The sequence below is a fragment of the Phyllostomus hastatus genome, unplaced genomic scaffold (assembly GCF_019186645.2).
Source record: "Phyllostomus hastatus isolate PE091 unplaced genomic scaffold, TTU_PhHast_1.1 phas_contig_150, whole genome shotgun sequence".
Taxonomy (NCBI): domain Eukaryota; kingdom Metazoa; phylum Chordata; class Mammalia; order Chiroptera; family Phyllostomidae; genus Phyllostomus; species Phyllostomus hastatus.
Window position 1 is genome coordinate 38,324,188 of NW_025333611.1, and position 20,044 is coordinate 38,344,231.

At 47.0% G+C, this 20,044-nt stretch overlaps 1 protein-coding gene across 1 annotated transcript in view; it reads left to right on the forward strand.

Moving 5' to 3' along the window:
* The window catches only part of LOC123813048 (importin subunit alpha-8-like), a 58,779-nt gene extending 39,415 nt beyond the window's left edge, over nucleotides 1-19,364 (forward strand). Inside the window, exons 4-11 of the mRNA XM_045830081.1 lie at nucleotides 6,429-6,511; nucleotides 6,941-7,209; nucleotides 8,557-8,639; nucleotides 10,832-11,095; nucleotides 12,433-12,666; nucleotides 14,092-14,274; nucleotides 17,402-17,560; nucleotides 19,338-19,364. Of these exons, the coding sequence (XP_045686037.1) occupies nucleotides 6,429-6,511; nucleotides 6,941-7,209; nucleotides 8,557-8,639; nucleotides 10,832-11,095; nucleotides 12,433-12,666; nucleotides 14,092-14,274; nucleotides 17,402-17,560; nucleotides 19,338-19,364 (1,302 nt within the window). The remainder of the gene's footprint in view (nucleotides 1-6,428; nucleotides 6,512-6,940; nucleotides 7,210-8,556; nucleotides 8,640-10,831; nucleotides 11,096-12,432; nucleotides 12,667-14,091; nucleotides 14,275-17,401; nucleotides 17,561-19,337) is intronic.
* Nucleotides 19,365-20,044: the final 680 nt, after the last annotated feature.

The following is a 20,044-nucleotide window of genomic DNA, read 5'->3' on the forward strand; positions in this document are numbered from 1 at the left end:
GGATGTTACCTTGTATGATGAAAAGGACTTTGTGCATATGGTTACAGTAAGGATCTCAAGATTGGGGAGATTATCCTGAGTTATCTGATGGGCCCAATGTAATTGCATCAATCCTCCTCATCAGAAGGATGAAGAACAAGCCAGAGCAGAAGGAGACAGATGACAAAAGCAGACATTGGTGTGCTGTGCTTTGAAAATGGAGGAGACGGTCACAAGCCAAGGAACACAGGCAGCCCTACTAGAAGCTTCCTCTGCAGGAAACGTGGCTTTAATCCAGGGAAATGGACTATGGATTTCTGACCTCCAGAACTGTGACAAGTGTTTTAAGCCAGCAGATTTTTGGCATTTTTTACAGTAGCAACAGGAAACATGCTGTCAAACTGTTTTTCCCAAGTGCCTGCGCCATTGAACATTTGGGTGTTCTAACCAGCTTTTGTTACTGCCCATTCGTGGGTTGCAGCCGCCCACTGCGTGCACCGGGCTGTGCTGGTGTGGTTCTGACACATGTTTCTGATGACCAAGGAGCATGTTTTCATGTGCTTATTGGGTGTTTATTTCTTTGGAGCTTTGTCTATTGTAAACCCTTTGCCCATTTAAAAAATCATGTAATTTGTCCTTTTAGTCTTGAGTTGTAAGAGTTCTTTATATATTCTGATATCAGGCTCTTAGCAGGTATATGATTTACAAATATGTGCTCCCATGCTGCTGGTCATCTTTTCACTTTTCTGATAGAATCCTTGAAGCCTAAAAGTTTTTTGATTTTGAAACAGTCCAATTTATGTACTTTTTTCTTTTCTTTCTTTTTTTTTTTTTTTGGTTGCATGTGCTTCGGGTATCAAATCTGAGAATCCATTGCCTCATCCAAGGTCCTGAGACTTATGCTTTGTTTTTTTCCTAAGAGTTTTATGTTTTGCCTCTTCTCTTTAGGTAATTGGCCCATTTTCAATTTCTGTAAATGTGAGTACAGAAATGTGGCTCTAATTTCATTTTCTGCATGCGGATATCCAGTCATCCCCGCACCATTTGCTGAAGAGACCATTCCCTCCCCATTGAATTGTCTCAAGACCTTGTCACACGTCAGCTGACCATAAATTTGATGGTTTATTTGTGGACTCTGAATTCTCTTCCGTTGATTCCCATGTTCACCCTCATGCCTGCACAACACAAATGTAGTTACTAGAGGTTTTTTTAAAAGATTTTATTTATTTATTTTTAGAGAGGGAAGGGAGGAAGAAAGAGAGAGAGAAACATCAATGTGTGGTTGCTGGGGGCCGCGGCCTGCAACCCAGGCATGTGCCCTGACTGGGAATCGAACCTGCCACACTTTGGTTCGCAGCCCGCGCTCAATCCACTGAGCTACGCCAGCCAGGTAGAGTTTTATGGTAGATTTTGAAACGAGGAAATATGAGTCTTTCCTTTTTCTTTTTTAAGGTTATTTTGGCTATTCTAGATGCCTTGCATTTCCATATGAATTTTAGAACCAGCTTTCCAATTCCTTGAATTAACCCAGCTTTCAGTGGAGATTGCGTTGAATCTAGAGATCAGTTTGTGGAGTTTGCCATCTTAACAATGTTAAGGCTTCCCATTCATACACATGGGATATTTTAAAATTTTCTTAGGTCCTCTTTACATTTATTTACAATTTTCAGCATATGTGTTATACTTTTGTTAAAGTTATTCCCAAATACTTTTATTGGCACTACAGTAAATAAAATTGTCTTCTTTTAATTTTGAGTTATTCATTGCTAATGTATAGAAATAAAATGAATTTTTGTATGTTAATCCTGTAACCTAGCTAAACCTTGTTCATTAGGGCCAAATTTTTGTGTGCATAGGATTTCTACATCCAAGGTCATGACATCTGGAAATAGAAATGGTTTTACTTCTTCCTTTCCTTTTATTTCTTTTTCCTGTCTAATTAGCCTGACTACAACTTCCAGTACTGTGCTGAGTGAAAGTAATAAACATGGACATCCTTGTTCCGTCCCTGATTCTCGGGGTGAGGGGGAAGCTTCCGGTCTTTCACCGTTGAGTGTGATGCTAGCCCTGGGGTTTTCATGGCTCTTTTTATCAGTTTAAGGAAGTTCCCTTTTATTTTTAGTTTGTTGATTTTTGTTTTAATCACAGGAGGGTGCTGGATTGTCAGATGCCTTTTTTGCATTTGTTGAGACAATAATGTGATATTTTTCCTCTATATTCTATTAATATGGTGTACTATATTGATTTTCCTGTGTTGGATGACCCTTGCATTCCTGAGTTCAATCCCACTTGGCCATGATGTATGATCCTGTTCATATGTTGGTGCATTCTATTTCCTAGAATTGGTTGAGGATGTTTGCATATATATTTATGGGAGACATTGGTCTCTAGTTTTTCTTGTAATGTCTTTGTCTGGTTTGGTATCAAGGTAAAGCTGGACTCATAGAATGAGCTGGGAAGTTCCCTCATCTTTTATTTTTTGGAAGAGTTTATAAAGGATTGCTTTAACTCCCCTTCAAATATTTTGGAAAATTCAGCAGTGAAGACAATCTGGGCCTAGGCTTCTTTTTGTGGAAGTTTCTTTTTTTTTTTAATTAATAATTCATTTGTTACAGGTCTATTAAGATTTTCTATTTCTTCTTGAGTCACTTTGTGTATTCCTAGGGATTTGTCCCTTATCAGATAATCTAATCTGTAGGCATACTTTGTTTATCTAATCTCTAATCTTTTTTATTTCTCTGGGTTTAGTAGTAATGACCCTACTTTCATTCCTGGTTTTAATAACTTGAGCCTTCTCTTTTTCTCCTGGTCAGTCTAGCTAAAGATTTGGCATTTTGTTGATCATTTGAGCCAACTTTTGGTTTCATTGATTCCCTCTCCCATTCTGTTATTCTCCGTTTCATTTCCTTCCACTCTAGTGTCCATGTTTTCTCTCTGCTGCTGGTTTTGGGTTTAGTTTGCTCTTATTTGTCTAGTTTTTCAAGGTGTAAAGTTAGATTATGGATTTGAGATTTTTCTCCCTTTTTGATATATAGATTTATGGCTATTTCCCCCTGAGATGCACTTTAGCTATATCTTACTGGTTTTATGTTGTTTGTTTCATTCATCTCAAAGTATTTTCTACCCTCCCTTGTGGCTTCTTCTCTGAGCATGTCCTTTAACTTCTACAAATCTGTGAATTTCCCAATTTTCCTCCTATTAGTGGTTTCTAATTTTATCTCATTGTGGTTGGAGAACATACTTTGCGTGGTTTCAGTCCTTATAAATTTGCTGACCTGTTTCATGTCACATGATCTGTCACGGAGAACATTCCACATGCCCTTGAAGAGAATGTGTATTTTGCTGCTCTTTAGTGTAGATGTCTGTTAGGTCTGGCTGGTCTGTAGTGCTGTTCAAGTCTCCCACTAACTTGTTGATATTCTATCTAGCTGTTCCATCTACTATTGAGTTTGAGGTTTGATGTTTCCATCTACTCTTGGCTTCTCTGTTTCTCTCTTTAATTCCATTTGTTTGTGTTGCATGTGATTTAGGGGTTGTTGACAGGTTTGCATATGTTTATAACATTTTCTGATGGCCGAGCAGACTATTATAAAATGTCACTGCCTTTAGTAACAACTTTTGCCTTAAAGTTTGTTCAGTCTAACATTAGTTTATCCACTCCAGCTATCTTTGGTTACTATTTGCACGACATATTGTCTTCAATCCTTTTATTGTCAATCCATTTGTGCCTTTGAATCTAAAATGTGTCTCTTGTAGACAGCTTATAGTTGGATCACAATTTTTAAATCCATTCTGGCAATCCTTGCTTTTCGTTGGGAATGTCTAATGTATTTACGTGTGCACTTACTGATAAAAATAGGACTTCTGTCTGCCATTTTGCTAGTATGTCCTCTTTGTGCCCCTGCTCCTTTATCACTGTCATGTTTCGTGCTGAATAGTTTAATATCTTAATTTCCTTGTTTCTTTTGCTATATTTTTAATTAAAAAAATTTTCTGTGCTCTCATTGCCATGTAAGTTACCTCTTTATACATGTGTGCTCATCAACATAGATTTATAACTATTGCTTTGAGTTGTCTTTTAAATTATGTAAAAAAGAGTTATAACCAAACTTCTTCATATTTTTGTCTTTAGTATTTACCAGTATGCATCTCCACTGGTGTTCTTGATTTCTTAAAGTGATTTTAATTATTGTCTACTTTTTAGTACCTGAGGAACTTTTTTTGTCCAGTCGACTTGCTAACAACAGATTCTCTCTGTTTTCCTTTACCTGGGTATGTCTTAATTTCCTCTTTATTATAGCTGGCTGGATATAGAATTTTTGCTTAGTAGTCTTTTGGCATTTAAAACAGGCCATCCTGCTGCTTCCTGGTCCCCATGCTTCCTGGTGGTAAATCAGCTCTTAATCTGACCGAGGCATCACGCATGACGACTCGCTTCTCTTTTGAGGTTTTCAAGTTTCTGTCTTTAGTCTGGGCTTTTAGCAGTTCAATTACGATGTGTCTACATGTGGATCTCCTGGTGTTTTTCTCTTGGGGTTCATCGAGCTACTCAAATGTGTAGATTATTTTTTAATCAAATTTGGGAGGTTTTTGGAAATCATTTCTTCCAATATACTTTCTGCCCCTTTCTCTCCTCTCCATTGTGTTATGCATCATGTATTAGAATGCTTGACGGTGTCCCACAGACCTATAAGGATCTGTTAATGTTCATGTTTATTCTTTTTCATTTATTTTCCTCAGCCTGGATAACCGCAGCTGACCTACCCTCAAGCTTACTGATTGTTTATTCAACTCTGCCCATGAGCCCCTTTGGTGAATTTTTCACTTCAGTAACTGTACTCTCCAATTTCAGAATTTCTAGTTGGTTCCTATTTGTAGTCTATATCTTTTTATCAATGTTCTCTATTTAGCGAGGCATCATTGCCACACTTTCCTTAGTTCTTTGGACATGGTTCTCTTTGCTGTTTTGAACACAGTTAAAGTCTTGGTCCAGTAAGTTCAATGTCTGGGCTCCTCAAGGACAGTTTTCACTTATTTTTTTTACGTGTACATGCCATGTTTTGCAGGTCTTGCAATTTCTTTGACAATTGGTCACTTTCAATAATAAAATGTGGCAACTTTGGATATCAGATGTCCTTTTGCCCACAATTTTCTTTGTTGTTTCTGGTGGTTGTTTCTTTGTTCAGTGATTTCTCAACTAATTCTGTAGAATCTTTATTCTCTGTTCCGTGTGGCCACTGAGTTCTCTGCTCAGGCAGCTCAGTGGTCAGCTCACGATTGGACAGATTTCCCGAAGTACTGGGACCCGAAAGTCCACCCAGTCTTTGCCCAGGGGTCTGTGTGCACCTTGGGGCGTGCCTTCCACACTCAGCAGGCGGCCAATAGGAAGTGAAGGGTTGGGCCAGGGCTCACTCACCACAGCCTGCAGTGGCCGGAGGTGAGGGCTCCGGGCCCCTCAGTTTTCTGTGAGCACCTGCCTTCCAGGTGTCCAGGCCTGTGTCCGAGCTTGCAAAGCCTCTGTCCACATCTTGTTCCCCAGCTTTTCCTGTGATGTTTTTACCTTAGTCTATTGTTTGCCCCCAACTCTTATCCAGCACCCCTCCTTCCAAAAGCTAGTTAAACAAATTCCTCTAATTGTCTTTAAACCAGGGGTGTCAAACTCATTTTCACCAGGGGCCACATCAGCCTCACGGTTGCCTTCAAAGAGCCAAATGTGATTTTAGGACTGTATAAATGTCAGTACTCCTTAGCAGGTAAGCGTAGAAAGAAGGTGCTGAGCTGGATAAAACAAGGTAGAGGGCGGGATCCGGCCCACAGGCCTTGTGTTTGCCACCTATGCTTTAAACAAAAGCCCCCAGGGAAAAGACCTTTGCACTCTGCGATAGCTGAGTCAAATGAAATAAAGAAAACCTTGCAAATGGGGTCTCCCAGGGAACTACCAGCCCAGTTGAATACTAGTGTCTGGGAATAAGAATCTGCAGGAAGCGCTCACTCCAGTGGCTGCTGAGAGAGGTTGGTTTTCAAAGCTAGCCTGGAGCTAGCGGATGGGTGGGAATAAGGCAAAACATCATGCCACGGCACTCGCTGTTCTCACTGAGATCTAGACATTTTTCTTAAATAAACTCTCTTAAGCTTAAGTAAAACAAATTGCTGCAAGCCCTGGGTCAGTTTCTAGAGCTCTATAAAAGCTGATTCCGACGATCGTCAGTTTTCTTGCTGCTTTTGTGAAGGAGAGGATTTTTGGAAGTCCTCACTCTGTCATTTTCACTGACGTCCGCTTGCATGGTCTTCCTGCGCGTTATGAGAAGGTTCTGGGGATCCAAGTGGTGACAGGAATTACTCTCCCCCAGAGCATGAGGGGTACCCCAGAGATCAGTGAGACCTTGAGACCAGCGAGTTGTCTTCTGTCCCCGAATGAGACTCTGACCCGAATGCACGTGTCCTTGCAGGTCAGCCTCACCTTGCCGGAGATGATCAGTGGCATGAATGCCTCAGATCCAGAATCCTGTTTCCAGGCCGCCCAGGCTGCCAGGTATCGCCACACGGGCTGCTGCTGTTTACAGGCTCACAGTCAGAAATGAGCTCCAATAGCCTCTTTGGTTTCTTGGCAGTGGCAGAATGCTCACCCAACATAAGGACGGGCGAGTCGCTCAGAAAGTGAGACTGAATATTTCCTCTACACTGTCCTTGAGAGCCACTTAGGATACACAAGGGTTGTCAGAGATGCATTGCTTAATTTAAATCGGCCTCTCCAGGAATCTCTGATAGCTAATACCAGGAGGGGAAGTATTGCTGCATCACTGCGAAGTGCTGCAGGCTAAATGCTCAGCTGCTAAGTAGCTCTGACCCAGCTGTTTGTCTCAGGTGATAGTGAAGAACGCCAGGGACATCCATCCAGGAGGTTCTTAGTTAGTACTGGCTTCACATGCCATTTCTTTGTTTTTCCTCCTTCGCTGCACAGGAGAATACTGTCCGAGCAAAGGAACCCTCCTGTGAAGCTGATGGTCAAAGTGGGGCTCATTCCTAGGCTGGTGGCATTCCTGAGGTCCTCACGTGCCCCCTGTTTGCAGTTTGAGGCGGCCTGGGCTCTGACCAGCATCTCGGCAGAGTCTTCAGAGCAGACTCACGCCGTCGTGGAAGGGGGCGCCGTCCAGGCCTTGGTTGAGCTCCTGTCTTCCCCCCATATGAATGTGTGTAAACACGCTGTGTTGGCCCTTGGTAACATAGCAGGTGAGACCCTCCCCTCAGGGGCTAAGAAAATAGCGGGCCGGCCATGGGGCATGCTATGGGAGTCCTTTGGGTGGTATTGTGGCCTTGATACTTTAAGTATAAATGCCTAGAAATGCTGGGGAAAGCAACAATAGGCATTTCCAAAAATCAGAGTCAAGATCAGAGGTCCTATCTACATGGAAGCTGAAACCAGAGATAACACAGTGTGTCCTGAAGCTATACGCTACCTGGGGACATCTGCCAATACCAGGTCCTGTCCCCTCGGGTCTTAGTGGCTTCAGGAACAAAGGACAAGCTTTGGGCTCATACAGTGTGGGGGCTTCTGACAGACCCTTATAAAAAATTCTACCTCCAGAGAAAGTTGCTAAGGGAACATACACAAAACTGATGCCTTAGCCTAGGGGAAGAGTCTCCCCTGAAAACACAATCCTAAAATTGGCCGCTGGAGCTGGGACTTGAGCCTGTGTCCTCAGTGTGGTCCAGGACGGCGGCGCAGCTGGGGACTGCGTGCCGCAGGGCTGGAAGCTGCCTATTCGTGGCTGAGTATAAATACGGAGCTCTCTGGGGGAAGCAAGCTCTGTTGGGCCCCTCAGCATCGTGACAAAGATCAGCCAAACAGTAGCAATTTCAAGTTCAGAGAATCAACAACCTTCCCCACCCAGTCAGCAGAAACAAATAGTAGGATGAGACCTCCAAGGACTTCAGATACTGGGCTTAGCAGACACAGAATGTCAACTATATCTGCTTTTGAAATGCTTGCAGAAGTAAAGCACCTAGTATAGAGACTTTGTCTCTCATTTTGATTGGTTCAGTAAGGACCAGGCAAAACAGGGTGGTATGATATAACTTACACCTTGCCCAAGGGTTGACGAATTGTACATTGAGACTTCTAGGGTCTAGAGATATGGTGTTCTAGCCAAAGTCGCAGACAGCTGAGGACTAATACCTGCCCACCGCCCAGCCTCTGTTCTGAGTTGTATCTGGAAGCTTCTGCCCTGGGCTGAGGTCTCCTGGGAAGACGGTTTGCTCTGTCTTCCTGAGAGCCGTGCTGTAAGCGCTGTTAGCACCGAGAGAGCCCTGCCCAGGCCCAGCTGGCTGGCCCCTGTGTGCGCCCGCAGGCTCTGCCGAGGGCAGCCACTGCTGTGTGGTGCCGGCTCTCACACCAGGCCCGTCCACCCACCAACATGCTGGAGACTCAGGGTCTAGCTCAGGACTATGCTCTCTAGGTGCCCAGCCCAGGAATGCGTTGTGGCCTCTCATGCTTTATACAGACTGTTAAACATTAGTCACCTATCCCAGGATCCTCTCTGTCCCCTCTTTCGATGTCCTGCTCTTGTCTATTTGTAGGTGATGGCCCAGAATTCAGAGACGTTGTCATCTCGAGCAATGCCATCCCACGCCTGCTGGCCCTGATCTCATCAACCACGCCAGTGAGTGTCTGTGTTTATTTATTTATTGTTTATTGTATTTTGTCCACCGCCATTTAACCCCCTCACACCCCATTCCCATTACAATGACCACACTGTTGTCTGTGGGTCCATGAGTCCTTTTCTCTTTTTACTTGACCCCTCCACCCCCTCACCAGTAGCTGTACCAGGGAGCGTCTTTGAATTAGAAAACCTAGCTGGTAACAAGTTCCCAAAGTTGGAAAATTGAGGACGTATTTCCAAATCGATGCTAAGTCACGTGGTCGCTGCCTGGCCCCTTAGGGCTGCCATTATGAACGAGGCCTAGGACTGAACGTCTTTTTGGGTAGAAATTCTTCTGCACTTGTCCTCAGCAAGCAGTGGTGCTGATTCCTTTCGAGAGCGTTGGAAAAGGTCCATTATGATTTTCTTCAGTTTACAATCCTGCAACATCGGACGGCTGGGCTCTACTGTTCGAGGGTGCAGACAGAAGTAGTGGCTCCCCCGTCCCAGTCCCAGGTCACAAGGTTTCTGTTTGAAGATGAGTCATAGTTGATCGATGTGGCAACAATAGAGGACCCCCTGGATTAGAAATTAAATTTGCTTTCTGGCTTTGCGTCAAATAAAAAGGAAGAGAAGATAGCCTCCAAGAGCCAAGGGAATATGCACCCAGCCTTCGAGGTGAGAGAAAACCCGATATGGCTGAACCAGAAAAGGGCTGCCATGGCCAAGGGAGTTTGCGAGGAGAAAGCAGTGGAATGCAGCAAGTAGGACAAGGCACTTGGCCATCATCCTGGTGGCAAAGGGAAGCCTTTGGAGGACCTCCAGGCAGGAAGTAAAGTGGTCTGATCTCTCAGAGGGCCCTTTCTGGCTGCTTGGTGGAGGATTGCAGCAGAAGGAGACGGGGAAGCCGATGGGCCTGGGAGGCTGCTGTGCCAGACATGGAAGTGGCAGCAAGAAGCGGGATGGATGCCCAGGTTCTGGTTAGGTCACTTTAGATGACTGTCCTCCTAGGGAAATGGGGGAGAGGGAGGGGAGGAAGCGTCAGATATGTCCTTAGTTGGACATATTGACTCGAGGTGAGTGAGAGGACATGGCAGCAGCGTCAGGTGGGTGGATATGCAAGTCTAGGTGCCTGTGCACATGCACGTCATCCAGCTGGGCAAGATCAATGAAGCAGGGGTCAGCAGCTTGCTTTTGTAAATAAAGTTTTATTGGAACACAGTCACACCCATTCCCTTACATGCATAATTGTCTGTGTGTTACAAGGGCAGCGCTGGCTAGGTGTAACAGAGACCCTGTGGGCCCACAGAGCTGAAAGCATTTACTGTCTATCCCTTTACAGAGAACTTGGCCCATCCCTGACCCAGAGTGTGGGGAGAGTCCAAGGCCAGGTTCTAGGGGCTCTGACACTCAGGAGTCGGGCAGAGCCTGCCGGGGAGACCGAGAAGAAACAGCCCATTCAGCAATGAAAAACCAGGTTCGGTGTCACAGATGCCAAAGTGGGAACGATTGGTGACTGAATACAACTGCCAGGGACAGTAAAGAAAGCAGCTGTGGGGTTTAGTGACTTGGAAGGAGCCGATTTCATCACTAGCTACAAAGAGGCAGGGTCGGAAAGCAGACTAGGAGGGCAGAGCGCAGACGGGAAGCTGCCAGGCAGAGAGTGAGTACAGCTGCCTCCTCGAGGGCAGACTCTGGAAAGCAGAAGTGGGGCGATGGCTGGAGAGGTGAAGGGTGAGGGGTGAAGGTCACAGAGTGTGTTTCCATACTGGCGGGAGTGATGCAGGCGGGGGAGGTGATCCCGAGGACAGAATCTTTCAAGATGAAAAGTGATGGACTTCAGAGTCAAGGTTGGAAGACTGATCCTTGAACGGAGGAGATCAGAAGTGTGGTTCTGATGTGTTGGTTGTAGACCAGTGGGAGAACAAGGAAGTCCTGCTTCCTCTCTGTTTTGCCAGTGAGAAAAGAATTGAGGTCATCAGTGGAGTCGAGCAGGTAAGGGCATTTTGGAGAATATCAGGAAACCTCCATCTGGTGTCGGAATAGGAAAAATATAGCTCATTCTGTGTCCCTATCAGAGATACATCACTACCTAGGACAAATTCCTGTTTGGAGCTCAAATTCTTTGTTCACCCTGCTCAGTAATGTCAATCAAAGATGGCAGGACATACTGCCATTTGCACCTGACACTAGAAAGCAGTCTCTTGTGACAGGTCACATTTTTGCAGCACATCACGAGGACCCTGTCCTACCTGTGCCAAAAGGAAGGCCTACAACCCTGCCAAACGGCAGTGAAGCCAACATTGTCCATCCTCTCCTGCCTCCTGTGGCACCGAGACAGCGAGGTGCTCTGCTACACCTGCAGGGCCCTCTCCTACCTCACCGAGGTCTGTGACGGGCACATCGGCCAAGTGGTTGACATACTGGTGCTGCCCAGGCTGGTGGAGCTCATGGCTAGCTCCGAGTTTGACATCTTGGTAAATGTCCCAGGTCTTACCTCTGTCTGCGTGAGACTTCCGATTAGAGTCTTGAGTTGAATTGACTTTAGCAAGTTACATTCTGCCCCCACTCTCTGGCTCCCTCACGCAGCTCTCGTCCTTTACCTGGAACAAAGTGCACCGTCTGCATTGCCCTGGTCTCTACTGCTCTTCAGCCAAACACTTGAATTGTGTTCATCTAAAATCCTTGTGGGTATTAAATAACATGCTTTCTCTTCATCCGATCGTTAGAAATTATAGAAAGCACCAAATCAAAGTTGCCTGTAATCCCAGATGTTAACAAGTTGGCTGATACAGGGTGTGCATGTGTGTATTAATGTAAAGCTGACGTAACACTTGAGTTCCATGCTCAAGTATAAAAGAAAATGCCCTCTTATCCTTTCCCTCGTTTGTTCTCCAAGACTACTTCAGATGCAGGTGAGAAGTAAGTCAAACCAAAACCCAATACTTTGCTATGTTATGAAACATGTCACTTATATAATATACTTCTTGAAAATGTCATTTAAAATGTGGGTGCCCCTTTCGATGTCTGTGGCTAATCCTGTGTGTTATGCAGTCTCAGGGAGGGTCCTGTGCTCCGAGATTAGCGCAGTATTCCTCAGATGTCCAGGTCGGTTCAAGGATAGTGCTGGGAGCAGGGAGGGAATGAAGAGAATATCAATAAGAAGTCGCTTATCCTGGGGATGAGCAAGGCTGTGATAGGCCCACAGCATACTTCCACCTCTCACTTGGGGAGCAGACACTCAGCATAATAGGCTAGGAAAATTCTAGAACTCTTATCTCTCACTAAAGTGCAGAGAAACCAAAATAAATCCAAAATCAGCCCTCCAAGGATGGCTGTCTGGAGCCCAGCTGTAGACCCAGCCTGGAAAGCATCAGAGGTACTGAGAGGGGGTGTGAATGTACCCACAGTTGCCATCGGGAGCTCATCAGCTCCGATAACGTAAACGACAGAAACCAGCTCCGGTGCTAAATATGACTGAACAGACTTTATAAACACCGCAGTCACTTTGACCATATTCCTGATGTACAGATAGAAGAGGGAGAGCATCCTTTCCTGACAAAGGTGTCCCTTCACCTCTATTCCCCTAGAGCCACTGCTGCTGGGAAGCTGCCCAGTGGCTCCAAACTTCGTAAGCAGCCATCACTGTGCCGAATGAATAAGGGTCAGTATGTCATCAACATCCACAGGCTTCCGGAGAGCCATCGGCACAGCAGGACCAATGTTGGGGAGGGCACAGGTCTTGGTGTGCTTGCCACCTTCCACAGTGCCAAACTTGTGACACTTGGTTCCACTTTGAGCCTTGGTTTTCCAGCTCCCCTCTCTCTACACTGTGGGCAACATCGTCAAGGGAACGGATGGCCAGACCCAGACAGCCATTGATGTGGGCATGCTGGGAGCACTGCCCCAGCTCCTGCTGCACCCCAAGTCCTCAGTCCAGAAGGTAGCAGCCTGGGCCCTGGGCAATGTAGCCACCGGGCCACCCAAACACCTCCAGCAGCTCATTGCTTGCAACATCTTGCCTCCCCTGGTGACTCTCCTGAGAAATGTAAGTGGCACATTCAGTTTCCTCGACAGAAGGCTACTTTCTCACAGGCTCAGTGCTGGGCTCTTGCAGGAATGCAGACATGGGCTCAGAAGCAAGTTAACTGAGGCCACAACAAAACTATGAAATATTAGTTCCAAAAAAAAAAAAAGAAGTGGCCTCCCATTTTGGACCATCCATGGGAAATCTAAAAACTAAACAAGCATTACTCAATAAAAAGTCAGCCCCATAGCCCAGATATCCAGAAAAATCTTAAGCTGGTAAATAATCTGAAAAGAATGTGCCATCTACTCTCTACTTGTGGAAAGAGGAGGGAGGTTTTGTTTTGTTTTAGGAGGGAAAACATGTCAGGTTGTGCTGATCTTATGCACTGAAGAGGGTGGGCTCTTCAGTATTAAAAGTCACATCGATGAAAGTGGCACTATGCATGAAAGTCTAAATGCAAGAGTGGATATGCAGTAAAGCTTCCTCTTCCCTCCTGATTCCCACTTCCCCTCCCCGGAACAACCACTGTCACCAGCATTTATCACTGTCACCTGTAATGTTTGAGCTCTGGTTTTCTGCTGAGCGGTTTCTGCTCTGAGGTTGGGTGGTGGGGTCCCAGGTTGTCATGAGGGATGAAAGCGAGGCCAGGTGTGCAGCCCGAATCAGAGCACCCTCCAGTCTGTCGCACACTCCCGTCCTGAGTTCCCTGGTGCGTCTGCACGTATTCTAATCAGTAACATCCAGTTGTGAATCAAGAAGGAATCTTATTTCAAACTGTGCCTTCTGAACAATACCTTGCTTGGAATCATAAGTTGTTTGGGTTTTGACTTTTGTTTTGAACTGAGGTCGGTTTTCCCTGGCCACAAAATGGGAATAACTCCTTCTGCCCAGGGATAGAAGAATGCATGGTAAATCAGTCCCATGTCTCTGGGCCTGGTGCTTTCATAAATGCAAGGAATGGGTTGAGCGGTATTTCAGTGGCCTTCTTCTGTAACCACAGGTCTGTCTCAGTCCCCAAGGTGACGTCTGTGAGCTCAGCTTTGTAGCTATGGAGCTTCTTGTCCAAAGTTTCACTAGGGCAGAAAGACCAGAAATGTACACTCAGGCCATCAGAGTCTCATATTCTGAGTGTAGCTCCCAATCTGTATCAGTTACCTGGACTGGTTCAGGTTGGTTCTGTTTTTCCCTACTCTGAGTTAATGAAATAAGTTTGAATGTAGAACCTCCCTCTAAAGCTCCATAGGAGTCTTCCAGCCTCCTTCTTGGCTTCTCAAAGATGCTGTCCTCTGCTCAAGAACTAGAGGCAGGTCCACAGGTGTTGTGTGTCAATTGCACAGAGAGTCCTGGCCGTCCCCAGCCAACCTGGAACCTGACCCAAGTTAGTGTCACTATATTTAAGTCCCTCAGGATCTGTAAAGAACGTAAGCAGCTCTCTTCCTCCAGGGACACTTTCAAGTCCAGAAGGATGCTGTCTGTGCGGTGGCTAACTTCATCAGTGGGGGCACCCTGGACCAAATGATCCAGCTCATCCACTCTGGAGTCCTCGAGCTGCTGGTGAACCTGCTCATTATCCCAGACATGAACGTTGTCATCAATGTCCTTGACATCATCTTTTTACTCCTCCAGGTGAGCTGTTCTGGACAGGATGGCTTCTAAAATGGCAGTCTCTGAACTTGAGACATTTTGTTTCACTCTTAAAACTCAAGTAGGATTCTGTTCCCTCCCCACTCCCTCATGTCTGCCCTCAGTGCACACACCCTGTGGCTGGCAGTAATGAGAGGGCTTTCAAAGAGGGACGTTATCTTCCTTTCCTCAAATGAGGGTCTTTGTGCCCAGCACTGTCTTAGGCGCTTAGGATATGGCAGGGCAAAGTCCATGCTCTTGCAGAGCTCATGTCATAGCGGGGAGGGGAGTGGACAGGTCAGCCAGGGCGTTGTGGGTGAATGTGTCTGACAAGAAGTAGTCACCGATGGCTTGGGGCAGGAAGGGAAGGTGGTCTCTCATGTGCAGTAGTCAGGAGAAACTTCTCTGAGGAGCAGCATGTGAGAAAAGGCCTCAGAGAGGTAAGTGAGCCTTGTGGGTGTCTGGGGAAGAATATTCTAGGAAAAGCAAGCAGTGGGTGTGGCCAGGGCAGAGTGAAGGGATGGAAGGTGGCGGGAGATCAAGCTCCAGGCCCCCAGGGGCAGATCACATAAGTCTGTGAGGACTTGGACTTATCTGAGTGAGATGGAGAACCCAGGTGAAGGTCTGAAGGAGGGAAACACGGTCAGTGAGCCTCCCAGTTGGCTGTTTCTGATGGCTAAAGCCTAGGGTACAGTGGGAGGAGCAGCGAGAAGTTAGTAGGGATGTATGTTAAGAGGTCAGACTAGAGTTCCTTTTTTTTCTGGTAAAGATTTTATTTACTTATCTTTAGAGAGAGGGGAAGGAAGGGAGAAAGAGAAGGATAGAAATACTGATGTGTGGAAGAAACATCGATCGGTTGCTTCTGGCCCGCAACCCCGGCATGTGCTCTGACTGGGAATCGACCCAGCGACCCTTTGGTTCGCAGGCCAGTGCTCAGTCCACTGAACCACACCAGCCAGGGCTAGAGTTCCTTTTCTCTTCAACTATATGGCTGGGAATATAGACTGCAAAACCTTGAATTAGAACTCTAGACAGGTCTTATTTCTGATAGAAAGGTAAGTTAAGGCAATATTTTTATATGACTGTTCGTCTCAGTTCTATATTGCTGCATAACAAATTACCCCTTAGGGACTTAAAACAAACATTCATCATCTCATAGAGTGTGCAGGGTTGGGAATCTAGGAATAGCCTAGCGGGATGCTTCTGGCTCAGGGTTCCTCACGAGGCTCACGATGTCAGTTGGGGGTTTCAGTCTCATCGGACCGCTGGATGGAGGCTGGAGGATCGGCTTCCAGGACAGCTCACTCGTGTGCCTGCCAGGCTTTTCTCACCGCCTGGACCTCTCCAGATGGCAGCTTGAGTGTCCTCACGTCACGGCAGCTGGCTGCCTCGGGGGCACGGAATCTGAGAAAGCAAGGTGGAAGGCCCCATGTCTTTCATGGCCTATAAAGGAGGTCACTTCAACAGCATCCTACTGGTTACACAGATCGGCCCTAGGTAACCCTCGCACCAACACAGGGGCACGAACACCGGGGCCGGGGTCACCCGGGGCCATCTCAGTTCAGGTCCTTGTCAATACAGCTCAGCTGTTTGAAAAGTTTCAAAGTGACACCAGGGAGCTCCGTTAGAAAACTCACTGTAAGCACCCTTTTCATGTCACTGTCTCGGGAAGAACTGACCTGAGTTGAGAACAGGTTGGACACACAGTCCAGCTAGATGCGGAGACTTTGAGTGCATCACACAGAGAGCAGAGGCTTGGTGGCCAGCCGCCTAAGTTGGACGTAACCAGCCTATAAAAGCAAACATGAGCTTTTATGGGAATTTAACTTCACCTGCTTCGCTTCGATTAAACACTTGGGCTTCTTTCTTGGGAGAGTCTGGGCAAATCACATCCGGCAGGTCAGCAAAGTCCCTGTCTCAGACAGAGAGGTACTTGGGAGGGAAGGTTAGAAGTTCAGCATGAGACAGAAAACACTTCAAATGGGCAGCAGAGTTGAGCTGAGGTTCTTTGAAGCAGCTTTGGGGCCATTTGCTATTAGGGGCCAAAATCCTTGGCCAGGGCTCCTGCGGCCCCCCACCCCACCCCTGCCCAGCTTTCTTGCTGAGGCTGACCCTCGCAGGCTGATTCTGGCTTTGCTCACTCAAATCCAGTAGCTCACAGGGCCGGAGGTGACTGAGGCTCAGACATACAGTGCAAACTGTCATTGGGAAAATCGTGTGGCCCAAAGGTCTGTAATTTCACCCACTGGAGGGTCTCTGCCACTGCTCACAAAATGGCAAGCAGAGCCCCCCGGGTATGTCAGCAAGGTTTTTCCATCTTCCTCCACTTCCCCAGATACGCTGTTCAGCTGAAATAGTCCCTCTCCTCACAATGCACAGCCCTGGTTCCTTCAAAGCTTGGTCCTCGCTGCTGCTTGTCCTGGGAAGGTCACTTGTCTGACGGACCCCCCGCCCCCCAGTGTTGCTCATTAAGAACTGGGGTCACTTTTCCAGCCTCCCATGCACGTCTTCTGTAACTTATACCTCTGGTCGTTTAGTGCATCTGACCTTCTGTACCTAACAATTATCTACTTGTTTCCCCTGATTGTGTGAGTGACACAGCACACATCTCTAAGTCCCATCTCATTTGCGTGTGCCCCATCCATGGTGCATAGACCCATGTGAGTGAGTGAGTAGCTCCGATGACAAATCTGGTGACCCGCATTGGATGAAATCTTCTCAAGTCATTTGTCTCGGGCAACTTCGTCATTGGCCACAGTGTGGCTTTTGTTCCTGAGGGTCTCCAGCCTCGCCTTTCGAGGCCTCCCGGCGTGCAGGGCCAGGACATCTGCACTGACGTGGCACTGTGTGAATGTTCTGTGAACTGTTACTTAAAACAACGTCTACCAGTAGAGGTGGGATAGCTACCAAATAGCGGCAGCGATGTATTGATGGATGGCCGCATACTCAGCAGAAGAAATACTGTATTTTCGCAATGAAGAGAAACCCAAGTGTATATGACATAAATGTCCAAAGTGGGAGGAAGACCATGTAGGTTTCCATCCATGTGGGGACCAAGAGTTCTGGCCCTGGAGCGAAGACCCTGGGGCTTTGGCCCAGCTCTACTCTCTCCCTCCTCCCCACCCCCCAGGCAACGATGGAATCCCTCCCCGAGCTCCCCGAGATGGAATCCCTGTGTGTCCCGATTGAGGAACGTGGCGGGCTTGACAGAATCAAGGCTCTTCAGTATCATGAGAACCGTCAGATTGCCCTGACCGCTCAGAGCATTATTGAGAACCACTTTTCTGAGGTAGGCTGCCGCAGTATACAGGAGTGTCCACGCCCCTGGCAGGCCACCTATGAAGGCAGGTGGTCACCTGGCAGGTGGCTTTGCTGTGGGGCGGATGAGCCGAAGTTGGGGTTTGGAGCGGTGCTCCTTCAGGGAGGATTTGGCATGGCGAACTGGCCGCCTTTGCGTAGCAGCTTTTGGGCTCCTGGAAACTGCTTGACTCCCACAGCAGCTGGTCCCACCACCTCTGGCTTCCCAGTTTACTTTCTTTCCTGCTTGACTTTTCTGGGGGCAGGGCAGGAATATGGGAAGGGATAAGATGCTCAACTGGATTTTTATTGAAAAATGCAGACAACTAAGGCAGACCCAGCTTTTGAAAACCATTTTCACTACTCACTGCGTTTTGCCTGTTTCTCAGCTGTGGTGTTTGGGGCTGGATTTGCAAAAGGCTTCTAAGTTTTCTGCAGGAAGCCAGGAATAATGGTCAGATAACGTCAGACCTTTTGTAAAACTTTATTGTGGTAAAATACGCATAACATACCATTTAGTATTTTAACCATTGTTTAAGGGGATATTTTAGTGGCGTTACGTACACTTACATCGCTGTGCATCCCTCCCCACTGTCCACGGGGGAACTTTCCCATCCTCCCAAACCACAGCTCCGGGTCTGTTGAATGCTGACTCCTCCCCCACCCCTCCCCCACGCCCTGGTGACCGCCATTTCCCTTCCTGTCTCTGTACTTGTGACTACGCTAAGCATGTCACTGAAGTGGAACCGTACAGTACGTGTCCTCTTGTGATGGGCTTATTTCACTCGGCATAACGCCTTCAGGGTTCACCATGTTGTAGTGCATGTCAGCACGTCTTCCCTTTGTGAGGCTAGAGAACATTCTAGTGTGCAGAGGCACCGCGTTCTGTGCCATGGATCCATCAGCGGACACGTGGGTGGTTTTGCTCTTTGCTGTTGTGAAGACTTGCTGTGAGCGTGGGGGTAAAAGTGTCTGTTCAAGTTCCTGCTTTCAGTGCCTTTGGGTGTGAACCTGGACCTTTGGGGGAATCGCTGGGTCATTTGGTCATTCTATTTTGTTTTTATCCTCATCTGACAACATTTTTTTCTTGTTGTTGCTTTTTAAAAAAGAGACAGGAATGGGGGCAGGTGGGGGCAGAGAGACAGAGAGAGAGAAAAAAACATCTATGTGAGAAACATCGATTGGTTCCTTCTCGTAAATTACCAATGGGGGATAGAACCCACGACCCACTGGTCTAGGGACGAAGCTCCAAATGACTGAGCCACACCGGCCAGGGTGGTAATTCTATTTTTAATTTTTGATGAACCACCTACTGGTACCCATAGTGGATGCACCATTTTACATTCCCACCAGCAGTGCACAAGCATTCCCATTTCTCAACATCTTCACCAACACTTGTTATTTTCTTTTTATTTTTATTGTAGCCATCCTAATGCGTGTGCAGTGGTATCTAATTGTGGTCTTGATTTGCGTTTTTGTTAGGTAAGGAGGGTCAGCTTGAAGTTCTTAAGTGGCCAGGGAAACGTGTGCCCGGGGGGCGGACAGACTGAGTGATACTCTGTGAGGTGTCAAAATTGATTCATCGGCAAATCCAGAGCCGTACAATCAATCTGACCAGGGTGGTGAACGTTGCTGACCAGAGGCAGCTCATCTTGGTTTGGGACCACGAGGGTGCTCTCAAAGCAGAGAAGACCCAGAGCAGTGATTAGCAACTTTTGAATTTCAATCTCTTATGAAAACCTTGTGATGAGGAGACTTGTCCCCTGCAGAGGGTTCAGATCCAGGGACTCAGCTAAGGGCTCCAGGTTGGAGACTTGTGACCTAGAAGTAACAGCTGCACCCGTTGCCTCCTTCCTTGCAGTAAAGCTAGTACCCTCTGTGTCAAAACCGCATTTAAAAATAAGCGACACAAAAGGACAACTGCTGTGTGATTCCACTTGCGTGAGAGACCTGGAGGAGTCCAGCTCCTAGACACAGAAAGGAGAGTGCTGGTGTCCAGGGGCTGAATGGGTGGGGAGGACGGGGTTTGCTTAGTGAGTAGAGTCTGCGGTTCGGAAAGACGCGGTGGTGGCTGCACAGCAAGGTGGATGTACTCAGTGCCCCTGAAGTCTCCACTTAACAGTGACCAAGGTGTTAGATTTTAGGATAGGTATGCTCTCCCGCCCCCCCCCCCCCACTCTTCTCTCCCTCTCCCTCTCCCCCCTCTCCCTCTCTCTCTCTCTCTCTCTCTCTCTCTCTCTCTCTCACACACACACACACACACACACACACACACACACACACACCCTGCATTTAAGATCCATCTCAAGAAATATTTCAATGCCATCCTCCTTCAAATTCTCCTCTCAGGGAGCCTCCAGGCAATTTAGAGCAAATTCTAACCCACAGAAGACATTAGGGAGCCTGTTGTGCGGGAACAATGTGTCGAGAGCCTGGAGGTGTGATACTGTCTCTTCTCCCCTGAAGGAGTCATTCC